At 41.0% G+C, this 21487-nt stretch overlaps 1 protein-coding gene and 1 pseudogene across 8 annotated transcripts in view; one reads left to right on the forward strand and one right to left on the reverse strand.

Moving 5' to 3' along the window:
• Positions 1-21487, reverse strand: part of MAPKAP1 (MAPK associated protein 1) — a 265446-nt gene that overhangs the window by 136054 nt on the left and 107905 nt on the right. For 7 of the 8 annotated variants that reach the window (XM_063650329.1, XM_063650328.1, XM_054500117.2 and 4 more), the window contains one exon: positions 9528-9700. In XM_063650329.1, coding sequence (XP_063506399.1) covers positions 9528-9700 — 173 coding nt within the window. Of the gene's footprint in view, positions 1-9527; positions 9701-19436; positions 19458-21487 lie in introns of those variants that run through there. The other variant, XM_054500121.2, reaches the window with a different exon arrangement.
• On the forward strand, positions 18233-20755 carry LOC129044414 (heterogeneous nuclear ribonucleoprotein A1-like; annotated as a pseudogene).

Raw genomic sequence — 21487 nt, forward strand, 5'->3', positions numbered from 1 at the left:
ACTGTATACCCAGCAAAATGCCTGGTATATAGCAAACACTCAATAAATATTTGTTGAATGCATGAATGAATAGAAATGATAAGTGAAATGAGCCAGTTACAAAGTGCTTTTACCCTTGATAATTTCTTCTTCCCCAACAAACTGTACATTTTTTAGTGCAGTGATCACATTTCTCTTGTTCTCCATTTTATCCTGAATACTTAGGGTCTGAAACTTCAAAAACATTTATTAAATGAAGGAATGAAGGACTTAAGCTTCTGAGATTAAGCAGAATGCCAAGAGGAGAAGAATGAGAAAAGCCTTTCTGACTACAGAAATAGCAAAAGCACTTATGGTATTGATGTTAAAAAGCTACCAGTAAAAGAATGTGATGCCTTAGGATATATGGGAGCACAGCTGGGAGTCAGAATAGGAAGGGCCACTTCAGCTGTACTGTTTAGGTGAGTAGTTCTCATGATGACTCTAAGAAATATAAAGCAGAAGCAGCAACCCAGAAATGGGAGAAGACACAGGTGGGCATGCAGATGGTAAAAAAGGGGACTATCAAGAACATACTGAAGAGTTCAAATAACAAAGTTGTCTGGAAATATATAATGTCAGGTCAAACACTGCTAAATACTGTCCTAAGTCCACAGGGCATCAGAATATCATAGGATAGTAAAATTACTTGAGTCATCAAAAAAGGACTAAATTACACTACTACTGCTGAACTGCTTACTAATATTGGTTGTGGTAGTAGCTGGCTGCGGTTACAGTAGTTAGCAGGAGCAGAAATGAACATTTATTGAGCACTTGCTATGTATTTTCTCATTTTATTTTCATTACTACCCTGTTAGATAGTTTCCACCCTCATTTTTACATGAGAAAATCATACTACGTGGGGCTTAAGTAATTCATTTAAAATCATCCTGCTAGTAAGCGTTAACACCAGAATTAAAACCCAGCCTGTAGCTGTGAATCTCACACTTTCAGCCACTATGTTATATTCTGATTAAGAAAGTACAGAAAGATGTTAACACAATTTAGAGAGCTCCTATGAAGAATAACTCAAATGAAGTTTGGCCAGGCATGGTGGCTCATGCTTATGATTCTAGTACTTTGGGAGGCTGAGGCAAGATGATCGCCTTAAGCCAGGAATTCAAGACCACCCCAGGCAGCAAAGCTCTTGCAAAAAATTTGTGCCACTACAAAAAATTTTAAAAATTAGCCAAGTGTGGTGACATGCACCTGTAGTTCTAGCTACTTGGGAGGCAAAGGTGGGAGGATTACTTGAACCCAGGAGTTCAAGGCTGCAGTGAACTGTAATTGCACAACCGCACTCCAACCTGAGCAATAGTCTTAAAATAAATGAATAAAATGTGATGCTTAATGAGATAAGCCTTCAAATAGCTACAAAACCCACCAACTTTCCCTAAGCAGTCTAGATGGCTGAGGTCCTATCAAAATGATGCTAATCCAGAGTTATCTCCAATGCATGACTATACCATGTATTGTTACACACTGGACTGTCTAATGTATAGTGGCCATTAAAAATGGGCAAAAGATATGAACAGCTCACCAAAGAAGACAAACAGGTAACAAATAAGCATATGAAGATGCTCAACATGATGTAATTAGGGAATTACAAACTAAAACAATGACATACCACTACACACCTATTAAAACAGCTAAAATTGAAAATACTGATAAAAACCAAATGCTCGTGAGGATTTGGAGCAACAACTCTCATTCCTCACTGGTGGGAATGCCAAATGGTATGACCACTTTGGAAGACAGTTTGGCAGTGTCTTATATCATAGGCTTACCATACAATTTGTCAATCACACTCCTACATATTTGCCCAAATGAACTGAAAACTTACATCCACATAAAAATCTGCACATGAATACTTACAGCGTCTTTATTCATAATTCCCAAAAATTAGAAGCAACCAAGATATCTTTCAATAGATGAATGAATAAATGAACTATGGTAAATCCATGCAGTCCATTACTTAACAACAGTTAGAAATAAGTGTATCACACAAAGGAAGCTTAAATGCATACTGCTAAGTGAAAAAAGCTAGTCTGAAAAGGCTACATATGGTATGATTCCAACTAGATGGCGTTCTATAAAATGCAATACTATAGAGACAGAAAAAAGGCCAGTGGTTGCCAGCGGTGGTGGGTAGGGTTGAATAGATGGAGCACAGGACATTTTTAGGGCAGTGAAGCCATTCTGTATGATACAACCATTAGAGCTGCACAAGAGTGAAACCTAATGTATAACTACTGGCTTTTGTTAATAATATTGGTTCAGCAACTTTAACAAATGTACCACACTAATGCAAGATATTAGTAACAGGAGTAAAATGAGGGATTGGAAGGATATGTATGGGAACTCAAACTGTATTTTCTGTGCAAATTTTCTGTAAACCTAAAACTGCTCTAAAAAATAGTCGATTAAAATTTAAAAAAAGCATAAAAAAGGATAGTTTTTATGAAATGAAAATCACTTACATGAGTCAAAAAAGAAAAACCTCACAAAATTATTAACATATCTAAAACAGAAGGCAAAAGTAAAAGACTGAAGAAATAGCAAAGAGCAGGGGAAAAAAAAGCTCAGATTGCTGATGAAGCAAAGAAACAGGCAAGACACAATCATAAACAGAACAAATAAGACCGGTTTATACTGAAGTAGAACTGATAATGAAGACATAAAACACATGAATCTTTATGTGAACTGAAATATATAAAGTGCATACTGTTGAAATATTAGGAAAAGTTAACAGAAACACACAAGAAAATGGAAACTTTAATGCATTTCTCTTAATCATCCATAGATCAAATAGTCAAAAACCTTAAGATAATAGAAATGAGTAATTAAGGACATTGACTTAATAAGTATATATTGAGGTCCATAACCGATAGAGAATAATTATTTCCAGAACCCATGGAATATTGACCAAAAAATTATAGTATAGTAAGCATCCAAATATACATAAATCTCTTAGGCAAAAATTTTATAGTCCACATTTTCTGATCAAAATTCAATAAAGAATAACAAAGTCTAAATTTTAAAATTTGACCATTTAGAGATTGAAATTATTTCAGTTAGTTTCTCCCAAATGTTTTCCCCCAAATCAGTGCATCAAAATAAGCAGGAAATAAGCCTAAGTACCATATTCCAATCTTGCTCAAGAGTTAGCAGACAGGAGGCCAAGAATTCCTGCCAAATCCTCCATTCCTTCACTGGAGCCAAAGTCTACTACCATAGACAGTTTACAAGGCACAGGAACACGAGAACAATATTTTTTTTTTTGAGACAAAGTTTTGTTCTTGTTGCCCAGGCTGGAGTGCAATGGCGTGATCTCAGCTCACTGCAACTTCCGCCTCCCAGGTTCAAGTGATTCTCCTGCCTCGGCCTCCCGAGTAGCTGGGATTACAGGCGCCTGCCACCACCCCCGGCTAATTTTTTGTATATTTTGTAGAGATGGGGTTTCACCATGTTGACCAGGCTGGTCTTGAACTTCTGACCTCAGGTGATCCACCCACCTCGGCCTCCCAGAGTGCTGGGATTACAGGCGTGAGCAACCGTGCCCGGCCCAAGAACAATATTCTTAAATGGTTTTCTTGACAACCAGGCTGAAACTAGTGGGCCACTCTTCACGTGCATCCAGCAATTCCCTCCTCTGTGAATGAAAAGCTCTTTCACAGGGCCAACCCACTGGAAAAGACCAAATAAGTATCTATTCCAACACTAAGTACAAACACACTAGAAAGAAAACACCTCACATTACACTGCCCGACAGGAGGACATCCCAGGGATTCACTTTATAGACTGTATTACACCAAACAAACCTGAGAAATCCAATGTCACTAAGAATTGTAAAAAATTTCAAAAGACCATGGTTTAGATTCAATGTAATCGTGTAATTCGAAATATGGAACAACTATTTAAAAATGTCATATAATTGTAGTCCAATATCAACACCAGGGAAATTGACATTGGTGCAATACCTGTTAAGACTAGACATTATTCATGAAAACAACAGGTGCTGGAGAGGATATGGAGAAACAGGAATGCTTTTACACTGTTGGTGGGAGCGTAAACTAGTTCAACCATTGCGGAAGACAGTGTGGCGATTTCTCAAGGATCTAGAACTAGAAATACCATTAGACCCGGCTATACCCAAAGGATTATAAATCATGCTACTATAAAGACACATGCACACATGTGTTTACTGCGGCACTATTCACAATAGCAAAGACTTGGAATCAATGCAAATGTCCATCAATGATAGACTGGATTAAGAAAATGTGGCACACATACACCATGGAATACTATGCAGCCATAAAAAAGGATGAGTTCATGTCTTTTGTAGGGACATGGATAAAGCTGGAAACCATCATTCTGAGCAAACTATCACAAGGACAGAAATCCAAACACCGCATGTTCTCACTCATAGGTGGGAATTGAACAATGAGAACACTTGGACACAGGGCGGGGAACATCACACACTGGGGCCTGTTGTGGGATGGGGGGAGGGGGAGGGATGGCATTAAGTGAAATACCTATTGTAAATGACGAGTTAATGGGTGCAGCACACCAACATGGCACATGTATATATATGTAACAAACGTGCACGTTGTGCACATGTACCCTAGAACTTAAAGTATATTAAAAAAAAGACTATAAACATTACTTTTCACCAGTTTTTACATGTACTTGTGTGTGTGTTGTGTAGTTCTACACATTGGATTACATGTATATATTTGTGTAATCATCACCAAGATACAAAACTGTTCCATCATGACAAAGAAGCTCTTTTTTACCACCTGTTTATAGTTGGACTGCCTCCCTAACACTGTGCCTGTCCTCTGGTAACCACTCAATTGTTCTCCATCTCTATACTTTTGTCATTTTGAGGATGTTACATAAATGGAATCGGGTGATATGAAACTTTTAGAGATTGGTTTTTCTCACTACGTGAATCCACCCAAGTCACTGCATGTATGAAAACGGTTTGTTCCTCTTCTCTTGATAGTAGTATTACTTGGTATGAATGTACCACAATGTTTAATCATTTACCTGCTGAAGGACATTTAGGTTGTTTCCAGTTTTAAGTACAAATAAGGCTGATATACACATTTGTATACAGGTTTTTATGTGAATATAAGTTTTCACTGCTCTGGAGTAAATGCCCAAGAGGGCAATTGCTGGGTTGTATGGTAAATTCACGTTTAGCTTTATAAGAAACTGCCAAAGTATTTTCCAGAATGACTATACCATTTTACATTATCAACAGAAATGATGTATGATACAGTTTCTCTACATCCTTGCCAGCAGTTGGTGTCATCACTATTTTTTATTTCAGCTGTTCTAATAGCGCGTGGTTTTAATTTGCATTTTCCTAATGGCTAATGTTGCTGAGCATCTTTTCATGTGCTCATCTGCCATCTGTATGCATATCCTCTTCAGTGATACGTCTGTTTATGCCTTTGCCCATTTTCTGACCAACCGTCTAAACTTTCTACTGTTGGGTTCTCAGTTCTTTACCTATTCTATATGTCTTTAGTCAGATATGTGGTTTACAAATATTTCCTTCCAGTGTGTAGCTTGTCCTTTCATCCTCTTAACAGGGTCTTTTGCAGAGCAAATATTTTTAATTTTAATGAAGTCTAACTTGCTCTAGGTCCCAAAGATTTTCTCCTGTTTTTTTCTTACATTTTACATTTAAGTTGTGATTTATTTCTAATTAATACAAGATACATGATTTAGGTTGATTTTTTCAGCTTATAGAAGTTCAACTGGTCCAGGACCATTTGTTTAAAAAAAAAAAAAAGTCTCTTCTTCCGCCATTTAATTTGCATGTGTTTTTAACATCAAACCCACTCATATCTGTCTTCAGTTCTGGGAAATTCTTTGACATTATCTCTTCAAATATTGCTTCTCTGCTATTCCCTTCCTTCTCCACTTCACACGTGGGAGCCTTTGAATCTTTCCTTCATGTCTCTTATCTTTCATTCTTTGTACCTCTTTATCTCTTTGTACTATATCCTAGGTTGAATTCCTCAGTATCAACTGTCCTTCAACTCATTCTCTCTTGAACTGTGACCAGCCTAGAGTTTATCCCAAAGTATTTTTTACTTTAATAATTGTATTTTATATTTCCAGTACTGTACTTTTAATTGGTTCTTTTCTAAATTCAAATTTGCTTGCTTTTGTTTCATAATTTCCTAGAAGTTAACCATGAATGTTATTCCTTCTTTCATCTGTTTGGTGAGCTTAAACATATTTACTTGAAATTAATTTTCAGATTGCTTTACTATATTCTGTTCCCAAATTCATCTCCTGATTATTGTCTGTGTTTCTTGGTACTAGCTATCCTCGTGTGCTTTGGAATTTTAATTTGCTGAGCTCTTCTTGAATGAGAACCCTTGCTTGCTCTCTCCCTCCACTCACTGTCAGTGCTTTTACAGATATTGCCACCACCCTCCACCCTCATCCCAACAGAGGCCTCCAGACCAGAACCAGGTCTTACACTGATAGTTCAGGGTTCCTGTAATACTAGGGATAACATAAACCCAGCCATGCCACAGTCAGGTCCTGGTTGCACTGCTCTCTTTATTCCTTGGCACCCGAGAAACACAACTTTAAATGAGCCACAGACCCAAGCAGCCTTGTTCAGCTTCTTTTCATAGGTATGACAGTATCACTCCAGCTTCTAGTTTCTGTCATTTCCTCTGGTCCCCGTCCAGGGATGCAGTTCCTTTGGTCCCATACCCTCACGTAGTATTTCCCACTCTTTTTGACACCATGACATACGGAGAAAATAACAATATTTGCACAGTACACAGCTAGATGGATGAGACTGTTCCCTCACCCAGGAACGATTGGCTGAGGGCTCTGATCATCACCCATGCCCTGACTAGCTGCCCTGAAGCCTGAGAAAAATCAGTATTTCATACACTGGTAAACCCATCCACAGCATGCTCTAAGGACAGTAATACCCTAAAATAATGGACTCCTAGCACACTCTGCCTGTTTCTGTAGTTGGTTCTATTTCTAGTCCACCAGGATGCTTATCTTGTTATTAAAGTACAAATATGTTAATAGCATTTCATTTACCATTATTATGTATTTGGAGCAGAACACAGAATCTAAAGCATGAACTTAAAGATCTATCATAACCATGCTTTTCCCTCTGTTGGAATGCCCTCCTTCCACCTCTCTACATGACTTTTTCCTACTGCTCCCTCAGGTATCGGTTTAGATGTCATTTAATCAAGGGAGATTTTCACGACTCCATTTTCCCCCCCAAATGTGGGGTTAGATCTTGTAAGCACCTGATTTTGCATGTAATTGTACTGTATTGTTATTACCTATTTACCTTAAACAGAAAGGTCCCTGATGGCAGGAACTGCCTCTTTCACTTCTGTATTTCCAGATCTAGCACAGTGCCTGCAATAAGTACAAACTCAATAAATATTTTCATTTCCCCTATAACAGAGTTCCATGGTGGAGAGGATAATGTAATAGTGAAGAGATGGAGCTCTAGAGTCAGAGATTGTTGGGTTTTAATAGTAATTCTAATACTTATTATGTGACATAAGAAAGCTACTTAGTCTTCTCTAAGTTTAGTTTCCTCATCTATAAAATGTACATCACAGTTCAATTCCTATCTCTGTTACTTACTAGTAACCCTGGGCAAGTTCCTCTCTTGATTTCAGTGCCTGCCCTAAGTAATGTTTCAAGAATTACATCAAAGGCTGGGTGCGGTGGCTCACGCCTGTAATCCCACCACTTTGGGAGGCCGAGGCGGGCGGATCACGAGGTCAGGAGATCGAGACCATCCTGGTTAACACGGTGAAACCCCGTCTCTACTAAAAATACAAAAAATTAGCTGGGCGTGGTGGTGGGCGCCTGTAGTCCCAGCTACTCGGGAGGCTGAGGTAGGAGAATGGCGGGAACCTGGGAGGCGGAGCCGGCAGTGAGCCGAGATAGCGCCACTGCAGTCCAGCCTGGGCGACAGAGCAAGACTCCATCTCCAAAAAAAAAAGAATTACTTCAGACAACATCGATAAAGTCATTTGTTCTGTGACACCTTTTCCTGTTTCCTTGTTCCCACTTCATGCAGAAAAGGGAGGACCTCACAGCTCACCCTTGAGGTGTGCTGCTGACTGAACCATTTTCTAAGCCTAGGTGGCATCTTGGTGAAAGGCTTTCTCTGCCACCAGAGCTTTGTGTCCACAACTTACTCAGGCAAAGTGGAGGGCAATGTCAATAAGAATTTGAAAAAATGATTTTATGTGTCATACTAAATTTACCTAAAGAAATTGAATATACCTAAAGAAAAATAAAAACAACTAACTGCTGACTGGATCATGCTGACTCTGAAAATGTGAGAGGGGAAGAGAACATCTCCATGAAAATCCTTCTTTTGAGATAGAGTCTCACTCTGTCACCAGGCTGGAGTGCAGTGGCGTGATCTCGGTTCACTGCAACCTCTGCAGCGATTCTCCTGCCTCAGCCTCCTGAGTAGCTGGGATTACGGATGGCTGCCACCATGCCCGGCTAATTTTTGTATTTTCAGTAGAGAAAGGGTTTCACCATGTTGGCCAGGCTGGTCTCAAACTCGTGACCTCAGGTGATCCGCCCACCTCGGCCTTCCAAAGTGCTGGGATTACAGATGTGAGCCCCCGCACCCAGCTGAGAGTCCGTTTTTAAAATGAAGGCATCTACTACATTTTGCTGTGTTCTAAACCCTACTGCTGGAAAGAACATGTAAAACTAGAAGAGAATGCTTGTCAGATAAGAAATTCAAGTAGGGGAGAGGCAATGCAGCAAAGCACTTTAAAGTTCAAATTATAATGCAGAGGCATAGAGAGGCTACTTTCAAGCACTACATTTTAAATATAATTATTTAATGAAGAACAGAGCCTAGTGACTGAGAGAAAATTAGACCCATTAACCGATAAAGAAAACTAAAATTCAGACCAAAGGTTCTATAGAAGGCAGAAGGAAATAACGCAAAAACCCTGGCATCAAACAGACCTGGAATCAAATCCTGACTCTGCCATCTCTCACTGTGCAACCTTCAGCCAGTAACAGCTCTGAACCTCAGCTTCCACCACTGCAGAATGAGGATCATTACCCTCGCCTCCCAGGGAGCTGGGAGGATCAAACGAGATTCCAGATACCAGCTATGAAGTGCCCAGCCCAGTGCCCAATGCATGGTTGGTGCTCAACAAACATCAATCCCCTCCCGTTCCCTTCCAGGTTGCTTTATTAGCAGGGATCATAAAAGGGTTTGGAAATTACTAAAAATCCATGTTCTCATGTCTGTAATTTACAAACTTCTAAGTCTATTTTGCAAGCTGATTCTCTGAGATGCACAGGCGTGAGATCTGGTGAGCACCCAGAGCTGGATCAGTGCAGAGGTGTGGTTCCAGGCCAATGCCTAGAAAGACTAACCAACCTAGAAGACACCTTGGGTGGCCAAAAGACCGCAAGAAACTAGAGCAGCCAAAAAGAGAATGGATTACTTGAGCTTCGGCTCCCGTCCTTCACTTGTATACTGCCAGCAGATGAGCCCGATCAGGTCCTGCACCCTGGCACTGGCCATCGTCACCACAGTCATTGGCAGCAGTCTGTCCTGGCTCGAGTGCAGAGGGAGGTAGACATCGATCTTCTTGGTTGCTGTTGTACCCACATGACCCTGTGGACAGAACACACACGTGAGAGCAAAGCACACTGCCAGTTATACAGACCCTACTGCTCTCCAGGCCTGTGGGCAGCACAGCCATTTTTCATCCTTGCTGTACAGACCTGCTGTGACCATGGAATGGTCCCAAAGTGGAAACACTGTCTAGTTTCAAGGATTCTTTTTCCTTAAATTTTCATTTTATAATAAACTAATGGATCGGGATCTGCCAGCAAGAAGGTAAATGGGCACTACAACTAAGAGGAAAATATAAGAGTGGTGAGTAGAGTTGATGTTTGGTGTTAGGAGGCTGGCTTTGCTACTAACTCAGTGTGTCCTTGGACCTTAGCATGGGTGCCTCTCCGGCAGCTGTCTCACTGTCCTTGAGACAATGAGATGAGCTGCCTGGGAAGCTGTCATACTCTCCCAGGAAGGATTTAGGCCCGCAGCACTGAAACAAGTGCTTGCCTTCTCAGAGACTACGGGGGCTAGTTCCACTACGCAGTACATCTGTTTCCTTCAGTACCACACAGGTTCAAGGGCCCTTTGGTCCTCCATTATTGCCCTAACCACCAACCCCATACTGCTGGATATATTTCCACTCCCTCCCACACACCTACCACTCCTCCCACCTGCGTCTTCCACTCTGCCCTCAAGAGCTGCCCATAAATCCTCAGCTGCTTTTTAAAACGATTTCCTCTACCTCTCGGACTTCACTGAACCTGCTGTTGAGGATACTGCCTCCTCTGCTGTCCTGTTAAAAGAGGACTGCTTTGTTTTTTTTTTTTTTAATAACCCCTGCACCCTCAAGGCATGCAAGAGTAGGTATCCTAGTCCCTGCTAACACTTCCAATCTAGTACTTCTCTTTCGTGAAAAAATCCTTGTTCTCTTGAGACCCAGGCCATGCGACGACACCATCCTCTCCCCCTCCTTTTGTGTTTCTGTTATCCGCCAACTTTCTGGCCATTCCCCTCCCTCACAGAAGGCTTGCACGCTGGCTTAGTCTTCCTTCCCACCCATGCAATATGTTCACTACACAGAGTATATAGAAAAGTGTCACAGAAAACGAGTTCAAATCGGAACACTTGATTGTCCCTCACTCCCTCCTATCCTAAGTCACAACAACAGCCCCTCTTATTTTAATAGTATGTGCTGCCACCACTAAGCCAGCTGCTCATCTCAACAGTCTTGATACTTCTTCCTCCCTCACACTGCCTATCTACTCCATTAGGAAGTTCTAATGTCTCTACTTCAAAAATACATTTCAATGGGGAAAGTATAGTCTTTTCAACAAATGATGCTGGAACAAGTGGATAGCCACATGCAAAAGAATGAATTTGGGGTCCCGCCTCATACCATATAAAAATATCAATTCAAAATAAATCAAAGATCTAGACGTAAGAGGCAAAACTATAAAATTCTTAAAAGGAAACAGGTGTAAATCTTCATGACTTTGGATTAGGCAATGATTTCTTTAATATGACACCAAAAGCATAAATAACAAAATAAATAAATTGAACTTCATTAAAATTAAAAACTTTTGTGCCTAGGCCAGGCTCACGCCTATAATCCCAGCACTTTGAGAGGCCAAGGCAGGGAGATCACTTGAGGTCAGGAGTTTGAGACCAACCTGGCCAACATGGTGAAATCCCCTCTCTACTAAAAATACAAAAATCAGCTGGGCGTGATGGCAGGCGCCTGTATTGCCAGCTACTGGGGAGGCTGAGGCAGGAGAACTGCTTGAACCCAGAAGGCAGATGTTGCAATAAGCCAACATCATGCCACTGCACTCCAGCCTGGGCGACAGAGGGAAACTCCGCTCAAAACAAAACAAACAAACAAAAAACAACTTTTGTGCCTAAAGGATACTATCAAGATAGTAAAAAGACAATCAAAAGAACGGGAGAAAATATTCGCAAATCATATATCTCGTAAGGCTCTACTATCTAGAATACGTTAAGAAGTCTTATAATTCAATAAGAAGATAAAATTTTTTAATGGGCAAAGATTTGAACAGACATTTCTCCAAAGAAGATACACAAATGACCAATAAACACATGAAAACTGTTTCATATCATTAACCATAATGTAAATTACTTCTTACTCACTAGGGTGGCTATAATTTAAAAAAAGCAAAAACTCCAAACAACCCAAAAAACCCTAAAAATAGCAAGGATTTGTGAGGATATGGAGAAACTGGAATCCTCAGACACTGCCAGTGGGAATGTAAAATGATACAGTCATTGTGAAAATGTTCGGCAGTTTCTCAAAAATGAAACACAGAATTACCATATGACCAAGTGATTCCATTCCTAGGTATATACTCTAGAGAACTAAAAACATATGCTCACATTGAAACTTGGACAAATGTTCATAGCAGCATTATTTATAATAGCCAAGGAATGAAAAACACCCAAATGTCCACTAACTTATGAATGGATAAACAAAATCCATACAATAGAATATTATTCAGCCACGAGAAAGAAGGAAGTACTGATACACACAACATGGATGTACCATGAAAACATCATGCTAAGAGAAGGAAACCAGACATGAAAGGCCACTACTGTATGAACTCATTTATATGAACTGTTCAGAACAGGCAAATCCATGGAGACAGAAAGTAGATTAGCGGTTGGCAGAAGATGACAGGGGTGAGAAATTGGGAGGTATGAGGTTTCTTTTGGGGGTGATGGTAATGTTCTGAAATTGGCAGTAACAGTTCATAACATTGTTAATATATTAAATACCACAGAACTGTACACTTTAAAATAGTTAAAATGGTAAATTTTATGTAATGTTTTATCTTAAGAAAAAAAGTGAAAAATATGTATTTCAAAACCATCTCACTTCTATCTCCACTGCCACCAAAATTACCATCAGGTCTCACCTGAACTATTGTAATAGGTCCCAAATTATTCTACAGTACTCTTGTTTTATCTGATTTGTTCTCTACACACAAGTTGGATCTGTTTTTTAAACTCAGATTTGATCATACTACATCCTGTTTAAATTCCTTCGATGAGTGGCTCCCAAACACCGTGAACAAAATCCAAACTCCTTGCAACATCCGACAAAGCACCACATGATCTGGCCCCGTCTACCTCTTTAACATCACCCACTGCCACTCCCCAACCTGTTCATCAGACTTCGGCAATACCGGCCTTCTGGAAGTACCCTCAATATACCAGCACGTGTGCCTGTGTGTACCTTGCTTGCATTTCCCACGTCCCAGGGCTTAGCAGGTGCTGTTCACTGTATCTAGAGAGGCTCTTTTTCATGGCTTTGCATGCGTGACTCCTCATCCTCTAACGTGTGCCCTTGGGAGGTTACTTAATCTCTCTATGCTTCTGTTTCCTCATATGTAAAATGAGGAGAATGGTAGGACCTACCTCTCATAAGACCTTTATGAGAATTATTATTACTTATTATTAATTATTATTATACAGGGCTCAGCTGTCACTGTTAACACTCCTTTTGCAGTTATTCTCTCACACATGTCCTGTTCGTTTCCTTCAGAGCGCTTAACAATTGAGATGATTTATTTATGTACATCTTTAGTGTATGCTTTCTCCACGAAGTTTCCTCTGAACTTCCTTGAGAGCAATGTTAACGTCTGCTTTGTTTACTGTTCCATACATAATGCCTGGCCCTGTGCCTGGCACACAGAAGACCCTGAGGAAAAAATCTGTTGAACTACAGAATGAATGTATGAATGACTCCAGTGCCTGCCAGGACACGTGGTAGGAACTGCGTAAATGTTAGTTTTCTCCATCCCTCTTGCCCTTCCTCTATGGGTCCATTTCCTGGTCATAGATGAAAGTGGAGGGACTTGAGCAATCATGTGGTTCCATCTTTAACCCTATAATTCTATCATTCTCAGGTGAAAAAGGTCAGTACAGGCAAAGGAAATTATAAAGTCAGTTTAAAAAACATTTTTAGAGTAATTCCACTTTGCACACAATCCAGCATCCATCATTAGATCAACTGATTTTTTTCCCTCAGCCTCATCTGTATGTTATAAAGCAACTACCAAAAAAAATAATTCTCCTACATAATGCATGCACCCACACTTGCTCTCTCTCTCTTACACATGTGCACTCTCTTTCTGTCTCGTATGCAAACACACATGGGCAAGCACACATTCCCTTGCGTGGTTTTCAGCTCTGAAATAATAATTTCAATGGCTAACAAAGACTTCACTAAATAACAAGTGTTTTGGCCTTGTTGGGCAGGCAAAGGGTTACAATGCAAACAGTGGGAATCTTTCTGGAGTGGGTGGATAGCCCTCATATTACCCTCCTTTTCAGACCCAGATCAGTTGCTTGTCATTGCTCTCTCTTTTTATTTCTGGTTATTCCTCTTCCTCTGGAAGCACTAGAACTAAGGAGCTATAGGATTCACAGTATCTCAAGATATGAAGATTCAATGAGATGACAAATGTGAATGTCCTTCCTAAACTGTAAGGTGCTTTAGAAATGCAGAGCAGTATGCCAGAAAGGGCCTCTGTGTTGAAATTCAACCCATTTCTATTACTTAAGCCTACTACAAGGTCACATGAGGCCAAGAACGGGTACTGCAGGAACACTAATAATATTGACTATTGTAACAAGAGCTAGCATTTAGGCCAGGTGTGGTAGCTCACACCTGCAATCCCAGCACTTTGGGAGGAAAAGGTGAGTGGATCACCTTGGGTCAGGAGTTCGAGACCAGCCTGGCCAACATGGCGAAACCCTGTCTCTACTAAAAATACAAAAATTAGCCAGGTGTGGTGATGGGAACCTTTAATCCCAGCTACTGAGGAGGCTGAGGGAGGAGAATTGCTTGCAACTGGGAGGCAGAAGTTGCAATGAGCTGAGATGGCGCCACTGCACTCCAGCCCAGGCAACAAGAGTCAAACTCCGTCTCAACAAAAAAAAAGGGGGCAGGGGGTAGGGCTATCATTTACTGAGAATTGTTAAGTAAACTCTGCTAAATGTTTGCCTAATTATATCATTTAATTCATAAAATAACTCTAAGAAATAGGGTTCTATCATAACTTTTTTTTTTTTTTAAACAGTCTCGCTCTGCTGCCCAAACTGGAGTGCAGTGGCACAGTCTCAGCTCAATGCAACCTCCACCTCCCAGGTTCAAGCAATTCTTGGGCCTCAGCCACCCAAATAGCTGAGATTGCAGGCACGTGCCACCACACCCAGCTACTTTCTGTATTTTTAGTAGAGACAAGGTTTTGCCATGTTGGCCAGGCTGGTCTCGAACTCCTGACCTCAAGTGATCCGCCCACCTCGGCCTACCAAAATGCTGGGATTACAGGCATGAGTGACTGCGACCTGGCATAACCTTTATATTACAGCTGAGAAAACCAAGGCTTACAAGGCTACAGTCATCTGCCCAATAACCAAGGTGGAAGAGCCAAGACTCAAACCTCATGTCAGCCTGACTCCAAAGGCCCTACTGTAAACACCATTGCCTTCTTTCCCTGGACTTATTCTAAATGTAATCAATTCCTACTCTTCAAGGCTTGAAAATCGTCTCCTTCTTCTTTTCCCCACAAACCTGAGGAAAGTTTTGCCTGAGGAGCTGCTTGAGGAGAGCAGTTAGGAGATTGAGACTCTAGGAAATCCTGCCACTGTCAGTTGACTGAAGGGCAGTCACCACTGTTTAGGAAATGAGGACAGATAGTTACATGGTACTTATATGAGTAACATAGAGTACACTCCTCTATTTACTCTAAAGAGTACAGTACTCTTTACTATCCTCTATTTCATAGTAAAATAGAAAGTGGGGCAAAAACTATCAGAATGAATATGATAGATACTTATTAAATGAATGAAGCACTTTATCTTTTTAATCTTCTAATTCCATCTTGAGGAACTGATGATGGGCAAAGTGCCTCGCACACTGAAATTACATATTTTTTAATAAGGAGACTGTCTTCTGAAAAAGCTCAAGGTGGTGGCAGTTTGCTCTATCCTAATAGTCCCTATGTTGCAATATTTAGAAGGAATCATCTAAAACATAAAACAATCCATCAACATAACAGAAAGTAATTAACTTATTTAAAAAAACAGTGACCGAAGGATTAAAAGTATTCATCACACATCAAGGCAAGCAATATTCCATAGATGTCTAAATACGAAAAAGCAACTAGCAATAAACAAAGATCATATCATACAGTTTCACTGCATGGCAATTTATGTGTTCCACCGTATAGGACTGGGGAAATGGAGGCATATTTAGAGCACAGGGAAGTGGACAACACAGAGAAAGTGTTGCACAGGGAAACTCGCTTAGCTTTATGCTCTCATTCTCTCATGCACTCAGCAAACACCAGCTGAAACATCATGCTGGGCTCCCAAGACAAAGTCCACTGACATACAACGCAGACCAGACCCTCACCAAACTGTTTTGCTAAAGGTCTCACTGTACAATGTCACGAAAGCTTTAGGAAGGGGAAAGTCCAGTCTGTCAAGAGAGCCCAGAAGCAACCCAGGCTAAAAGCGGCTAGGGAAGGCCTCTTAGATATAAAAATGTACCCTTCCATCCAACAGAACCTAACCCAAGAAAAAGATGCTTATTGTATTTACCTACTATACCAATACACCAAAAAGTGAGCAGGAGTTCCCTCTGAGACATGGGATTATCAGTGATTTTAATTTTCTGGTTTATAGTTTTCTGTATTTTCTATAATAGACATGTATTACTTTTATAATTAGAAACAAAATTATAAATATTATGAACTAAAAAGGAGATAAAAAGAATAAGAGTACCATTCAGGGCTTAAAAGTTTTAGGTGAGGGAAAGAGAGGATCGATTTTGAAAATGTAGCCTATGTTAAGGGACCAAGTAAGCATCACTAAGAACACACTATGTGCTGGCCGGGCGCAGTGGCTCATCTCTGTAATCCCAGCACCTTGGGAGGCCGAGGCGGGCGGATCACGAGGTCAGGAGATCGAGACCATCCTGGATAACATGGTGAAACCCCGTCTCTACTAAAAACACAAAAAATTAGCCGGGCGTGGTGGCAGGCGCCTGTAATCCCAGCTACTCAGGAGGCTGAGGCAGGAGAATGGCGTGAACCCGGGAGGCGGAGCTTGCAGTGAGCCGAGAGAGCGCCACTGCAGTCCAGCCTGGGCGAAACAGCAAGACTCCGTCTCAAAAAAAAAAAAGAACATACTACGTGCTGTGACAGGCTGTCGGAAAAAGTAAGTTGAAATATACCTCAAAAAAAAAAAAAAAGAAAGAAAATATAACTCAGGGCTGGGCATGGTGGCTCACACCTACAATCCCATCACTTTGGGAGGCCGAGGCGGGCAGATCACCTGAGGTCAGGAGTCCAGACCAGCCTGGCCAACATGGTAAAATACAAAAATACTAAATATACTAAAAATACAAAAATTAGCTAGGCATGGCGGCATGTGCCTATAGTCCCAGCTACCCCAGAGGCTGAGGCACAGGAATCGCCTGAACCCAGAAGGAAGACGTTGCAGTGAGCCAAGATCATGTCACTGCATTCCAACCTGGGTGACAGAGTGAGACTGTCTCAAAAAAAGAAAAAAAAAATATATATATAACTCAGATACCTTACTATGGCAGGTTAAGTAATTTTTATCAAAGAAAAAGGCAAGGCACAGTGGCTCAGGCCTGTAATCCTAGCACTTTGAGAGGCCGAGACGGATGGATTGCTTCAGCTCAGGAGTTTGAGACCAGCCTGGGCAACACAGTGAAACCCTGTCTCTACTAAAATACAAAAAATTAGCCAGGTGTGGTGGCGTGCGCCTGTAGTCCCAGCTACTTGAGAGGCTCAGGCAGGAGAATTACTTGAACCCGAGAGGCAGAGGTTGCAGTGAGCTGAGATCATGCCACTGCACTCCAGCCTGGGACAGAGCGAGACTGTCTCAAAAAGAAAAAGAAAAAAAAAGGTAATAAATTCACAATCAGCTGACAATTTGAAGTTGAACAATATTCTCCAGAGCAGCTCCTAAATCAGGAAATGCCCCCAAGGCAGGTTTGAGAACAAATAGAAAAGTACTTCCTATAGCAAAACTTACTCAGCATAAATGCAACTCATGAGGACCAACTAGACTCAACTTCATATCCCACAGCCTCTCCCTGACCTGATGGCTTTGCAAATGCAGTCAGAATCTGAAATTTAACATATCCAACACCAATTTTCTTCTTCACTGGCATGTCTGTCATTCTATACTCTATCTCAATTAAGGCTTTCACCATCTACTCTGTCAGGCAAGCTAGGAATCCTAATTCCTCTTTCTGTCTCACACTCTACCATCCACATGCCTCTGAAATGCCTCCCAAATCTCTCTCCTTCCCATGCTTATTGCCAATGCCCCAGTTCAGGCTTCGTCAGCTTTGTTATCTGTCAGCGAGACCACTGCAGCAACCTCCAACTATTTCTTTATTTTTAAAAATCCTTCTCTCTCCAAATCTTTCTTTCCTTATTGCTACCAATGTGATTTTTCTCAAATCATAGACCATGCCAGTCATGTGGAAACGTATGATGGCCTTGTGGTAGCATTCTAACTCCTTAGATGGCAGTTAATGCCCTTTGCGATCTGGTCCCTCGTATCATTACTGATGTACACTGAACAGTACTTAAGAGCACAGACTCGGGGTCAGCTAGACCCAGGTCAGAATCCTGGCTTTACCACTTCCTTAGCTGCTAGACCTTAGACTTTGGGCAAGTAACCTCACCTCTCAGAACTTCTATTTACTCACTTGGAAAGCAAATAAGATGTATCTAAAATGCCTGCCACACAGTCACTGATCAAGAAACATAGCTCTTCTTCTGTTCTTCAATTCAAATATCACCTCTTCCAAGAAGGTAGAAGCCCAAATAAATTCCCTCTTCTCTCCTCCCCTAACAATTTGATTTGCACAGACTTACAGTTTCACTTTTTTCTGTAACTACCCTCACCACCTCCTTCCCCACACTCTCTCATTCAGCTGTGAATTAAATAAAGGGAAAAATAGCTTCATCCATTTTGTATTCTCCTAGAGCCTAGAACACAGCAGGGGTTTCATGCTAGCTGGCTAAATCAAAAGGACTCCTCAGACTCTCTTTCAGAATGGACCCACCAGACCTACCAATTCTCTATCCCAGGTAGAGCAGCTATACCTATTCTACTTCCCAGTCCCTGTTCTTCAGGAACACTCTTTCCTCTCTGAAATATCCCCAGCACCTAACAAAGGGCCCGACATAGTGACTTACACATATTGATGGAATAAATGATTAATATTCTTTTAACACATGATTTAAACACTCGCATTATATTATAGCATATGGTGGTACCACCTATTCTCCCATTGTTAGAAATGGAAGCTGTTTACAATATTCCATTATTACAAATAATCTCATAAACATTTTCCTATATAAATGTGAACACATTTCTAGAAGTAGATTACTAGGTCAAAGAGTATGAATGTTTTGTAACTTGTGATATATACTGGAAAAGCTCAGTCTTTTAAAAAGTGTCTCTAGGCCAATTATGAAATATCAATACTATGAACCAAAGGTTATCCAATTAATAATTAGCTCATAAAATGGGAAAACTTAAAAATCTAAAATAACTTCTAATACACAGAATGTGAACAGATATAGAATTGAAATATATGTATTTGAACATGCTGATGAATTAAAACATTATCTAGAGCAGCTTTTTTCTTAGCTGATCCTATTAATTAAAATAATATACATTAGCTGCTTATCATAAAATTAATTTCAAAATCATATACCTGATAGTTTCCAAAGTAGGAGAAGCAATAAGAATACAGATGGGATTCAGTTCAAAATAATCTTGAATTAAGAAATATCATGCTATGTTTGTCAGCTTACTCCTTTCTGCCTTGTAGACACGCCGAGGAAGCATCGTTAAAGTCTCTCTTCTCCCTGCTGTCCTAAGTCAGAGTCTCCTAAAGAGCCCGAACAGCCTAAGGAAGCTCTTCATTGGAGGGTTGAGATTTGAAACAACCAATGAGAGCAAGAGGAGCCATTGTGAGCAATGGGGAATGCTCCCAGACTGTGTGGTAATGAAAGATTCCAACACCAAGTATTCCGGAGGTTTTGGGTTTGTCACATATGCCACGGTGGAGGAGGTGGATGCAGCCATGAATGCAAGGCCACACAAGGTGGATTGAAGAGTTGTGGAACCAAAGACAGCTGTCTCAAGAGAAGATTCTCAAAGACCAGGTGCCCACTTAACTGTGAAAAAGATATTTGTTGGTGGCATTAAAGAAGACACTGAAGAACATCACCTGTGAGATTATTTTGAATAGCGTGGAAAAACTGAAGTGATTGAAATCAGGACTGACCAAGGCAGTAGCAAGAAAAGGGGCCTTGCCTTTGTAACCTTTGATGGCCATGACTCCATGGATAAGGCTGTCATTCAAAAATACCATACTGTGAATGGCCACAATTGTGAAGTTAGGAAAGCCCTGTCAAAGCAAGAGATGGCTAGTACTTCATCCAGCGAAAGAGGTCAAAGTGGTTCTGGAAATTTTGGTGGTGGTCGTGAAGGTGACTTTGGTAGGAATGACACCTTTGGTCATGGAGGAAACTTCAGTGGTTGTGGTGCCTTTGGTGGCAACCATGGTGGTGGTGGATATGGTGGCAGTAGGGATGGCTATAATGGATTTGGTACTGATGGAAGCAATTTTGGAGGGTGGTGGAAGCTACAATGATTCTAGCAATTACAACAATCAGTCTTCAAATTTTGGACCCATGATGAAAGGAAACTTTGGAGGCAGAAGCTCTGGCAGCTATGGTGGTGGAAGCCAGTACTTTCCCAAACCACCAAACCAAGGTGGCTATGGCAGTTCCAGTAGCAGCAGTAGCTACAGCAGTGGCAGAAGATTTTAATTACTGCCAGCAAACAAAGCTTAACAGGAGAAGAGAGCCAGAGAAGTGACAGGGAAGCTACAGGTTACAACAGATTTGTGAACTCAGCCAAGCACAGTGGTGGCAAGGCCTAGCTGCTACAAAGAAGACATGTTTTAGACAAATATTCATGTGTATGGGCAAAAAACTCGAGGACTGTATTTGTGACTAATTGTATAACAGGTTGTTTTGTTTTTCTTCTGTGGAAAATGTAAAGCATTCTAACAAAGGATTTTAATGTAGATTTTTTTTTTTTGTACCCATGCTGTTGATTGCTAAATGTAACAGTCTGATCATGGCGCTGAATAAATGTGTCTTTAAAAAAAAAAAAAAAAAAAAAAGGCCGGGCGCAGTGGCTCATGCCTGTAATCCTAGCACTTTGGAGGCCGAGGCAGGCAGATCACGAGGTCAGGAGATCGAGACCATCCTGGCTAACACAGTGAAACCCTGTCTCTACTAAAAAAAATACAAAAAATTAGCCGGGCATGGTGGTGGGCGCCTGTAGTCCCAGCTACTCGGGAGGCTGAGGCAGGAGAATGGCGTGAACCCAGGAGGTGGAGCTTGCAGTGAGCTGAGATCGTGCCACTGCACTCCAGCCTGGACGACAGAGCGAGACTCCGTCTCAAAAAAAAAAAAAAAAAGTTTGGCGTGGTGGCACATGTCTGTAGTCCCAGCTACTCAGGAGGCTGAGGTGGGAGGTTCACTTGAGCCTGGGAGGTTGAGGCTGCAGTGAGCTATGATTGAGCTCCCTGCCCTTTGGCCTGGGCAACAGAGCAAGACCCTGTCCCCAAAAGGAAAAAAAAATGAAAAGAAAAAAAGAAATATCCATATCAAGTGAGTTAGCTGAATTAAGTCTTATGGACGAAACGCTTGGCTAGCATTGCTACTTATTATCAAGGTTTTCCAGTAA

This window comes from Pongo pygmaeus, chromosome 13, assembly GCF_028885625.2.
Source record: "Pongo pygmaeus isolate AG05252 chromosome 13, NHGRI_mPonPyg2-v2.0_pri, whole genome shotgun sequence".
In the NCBI taxonomy this organism is placed as follows: domain Eukaryota; kingdom Metazoa; phylum Chordata; class Mammalia; order Primates; family Hominidae; genus Pongo; species Pongo pygmaeus.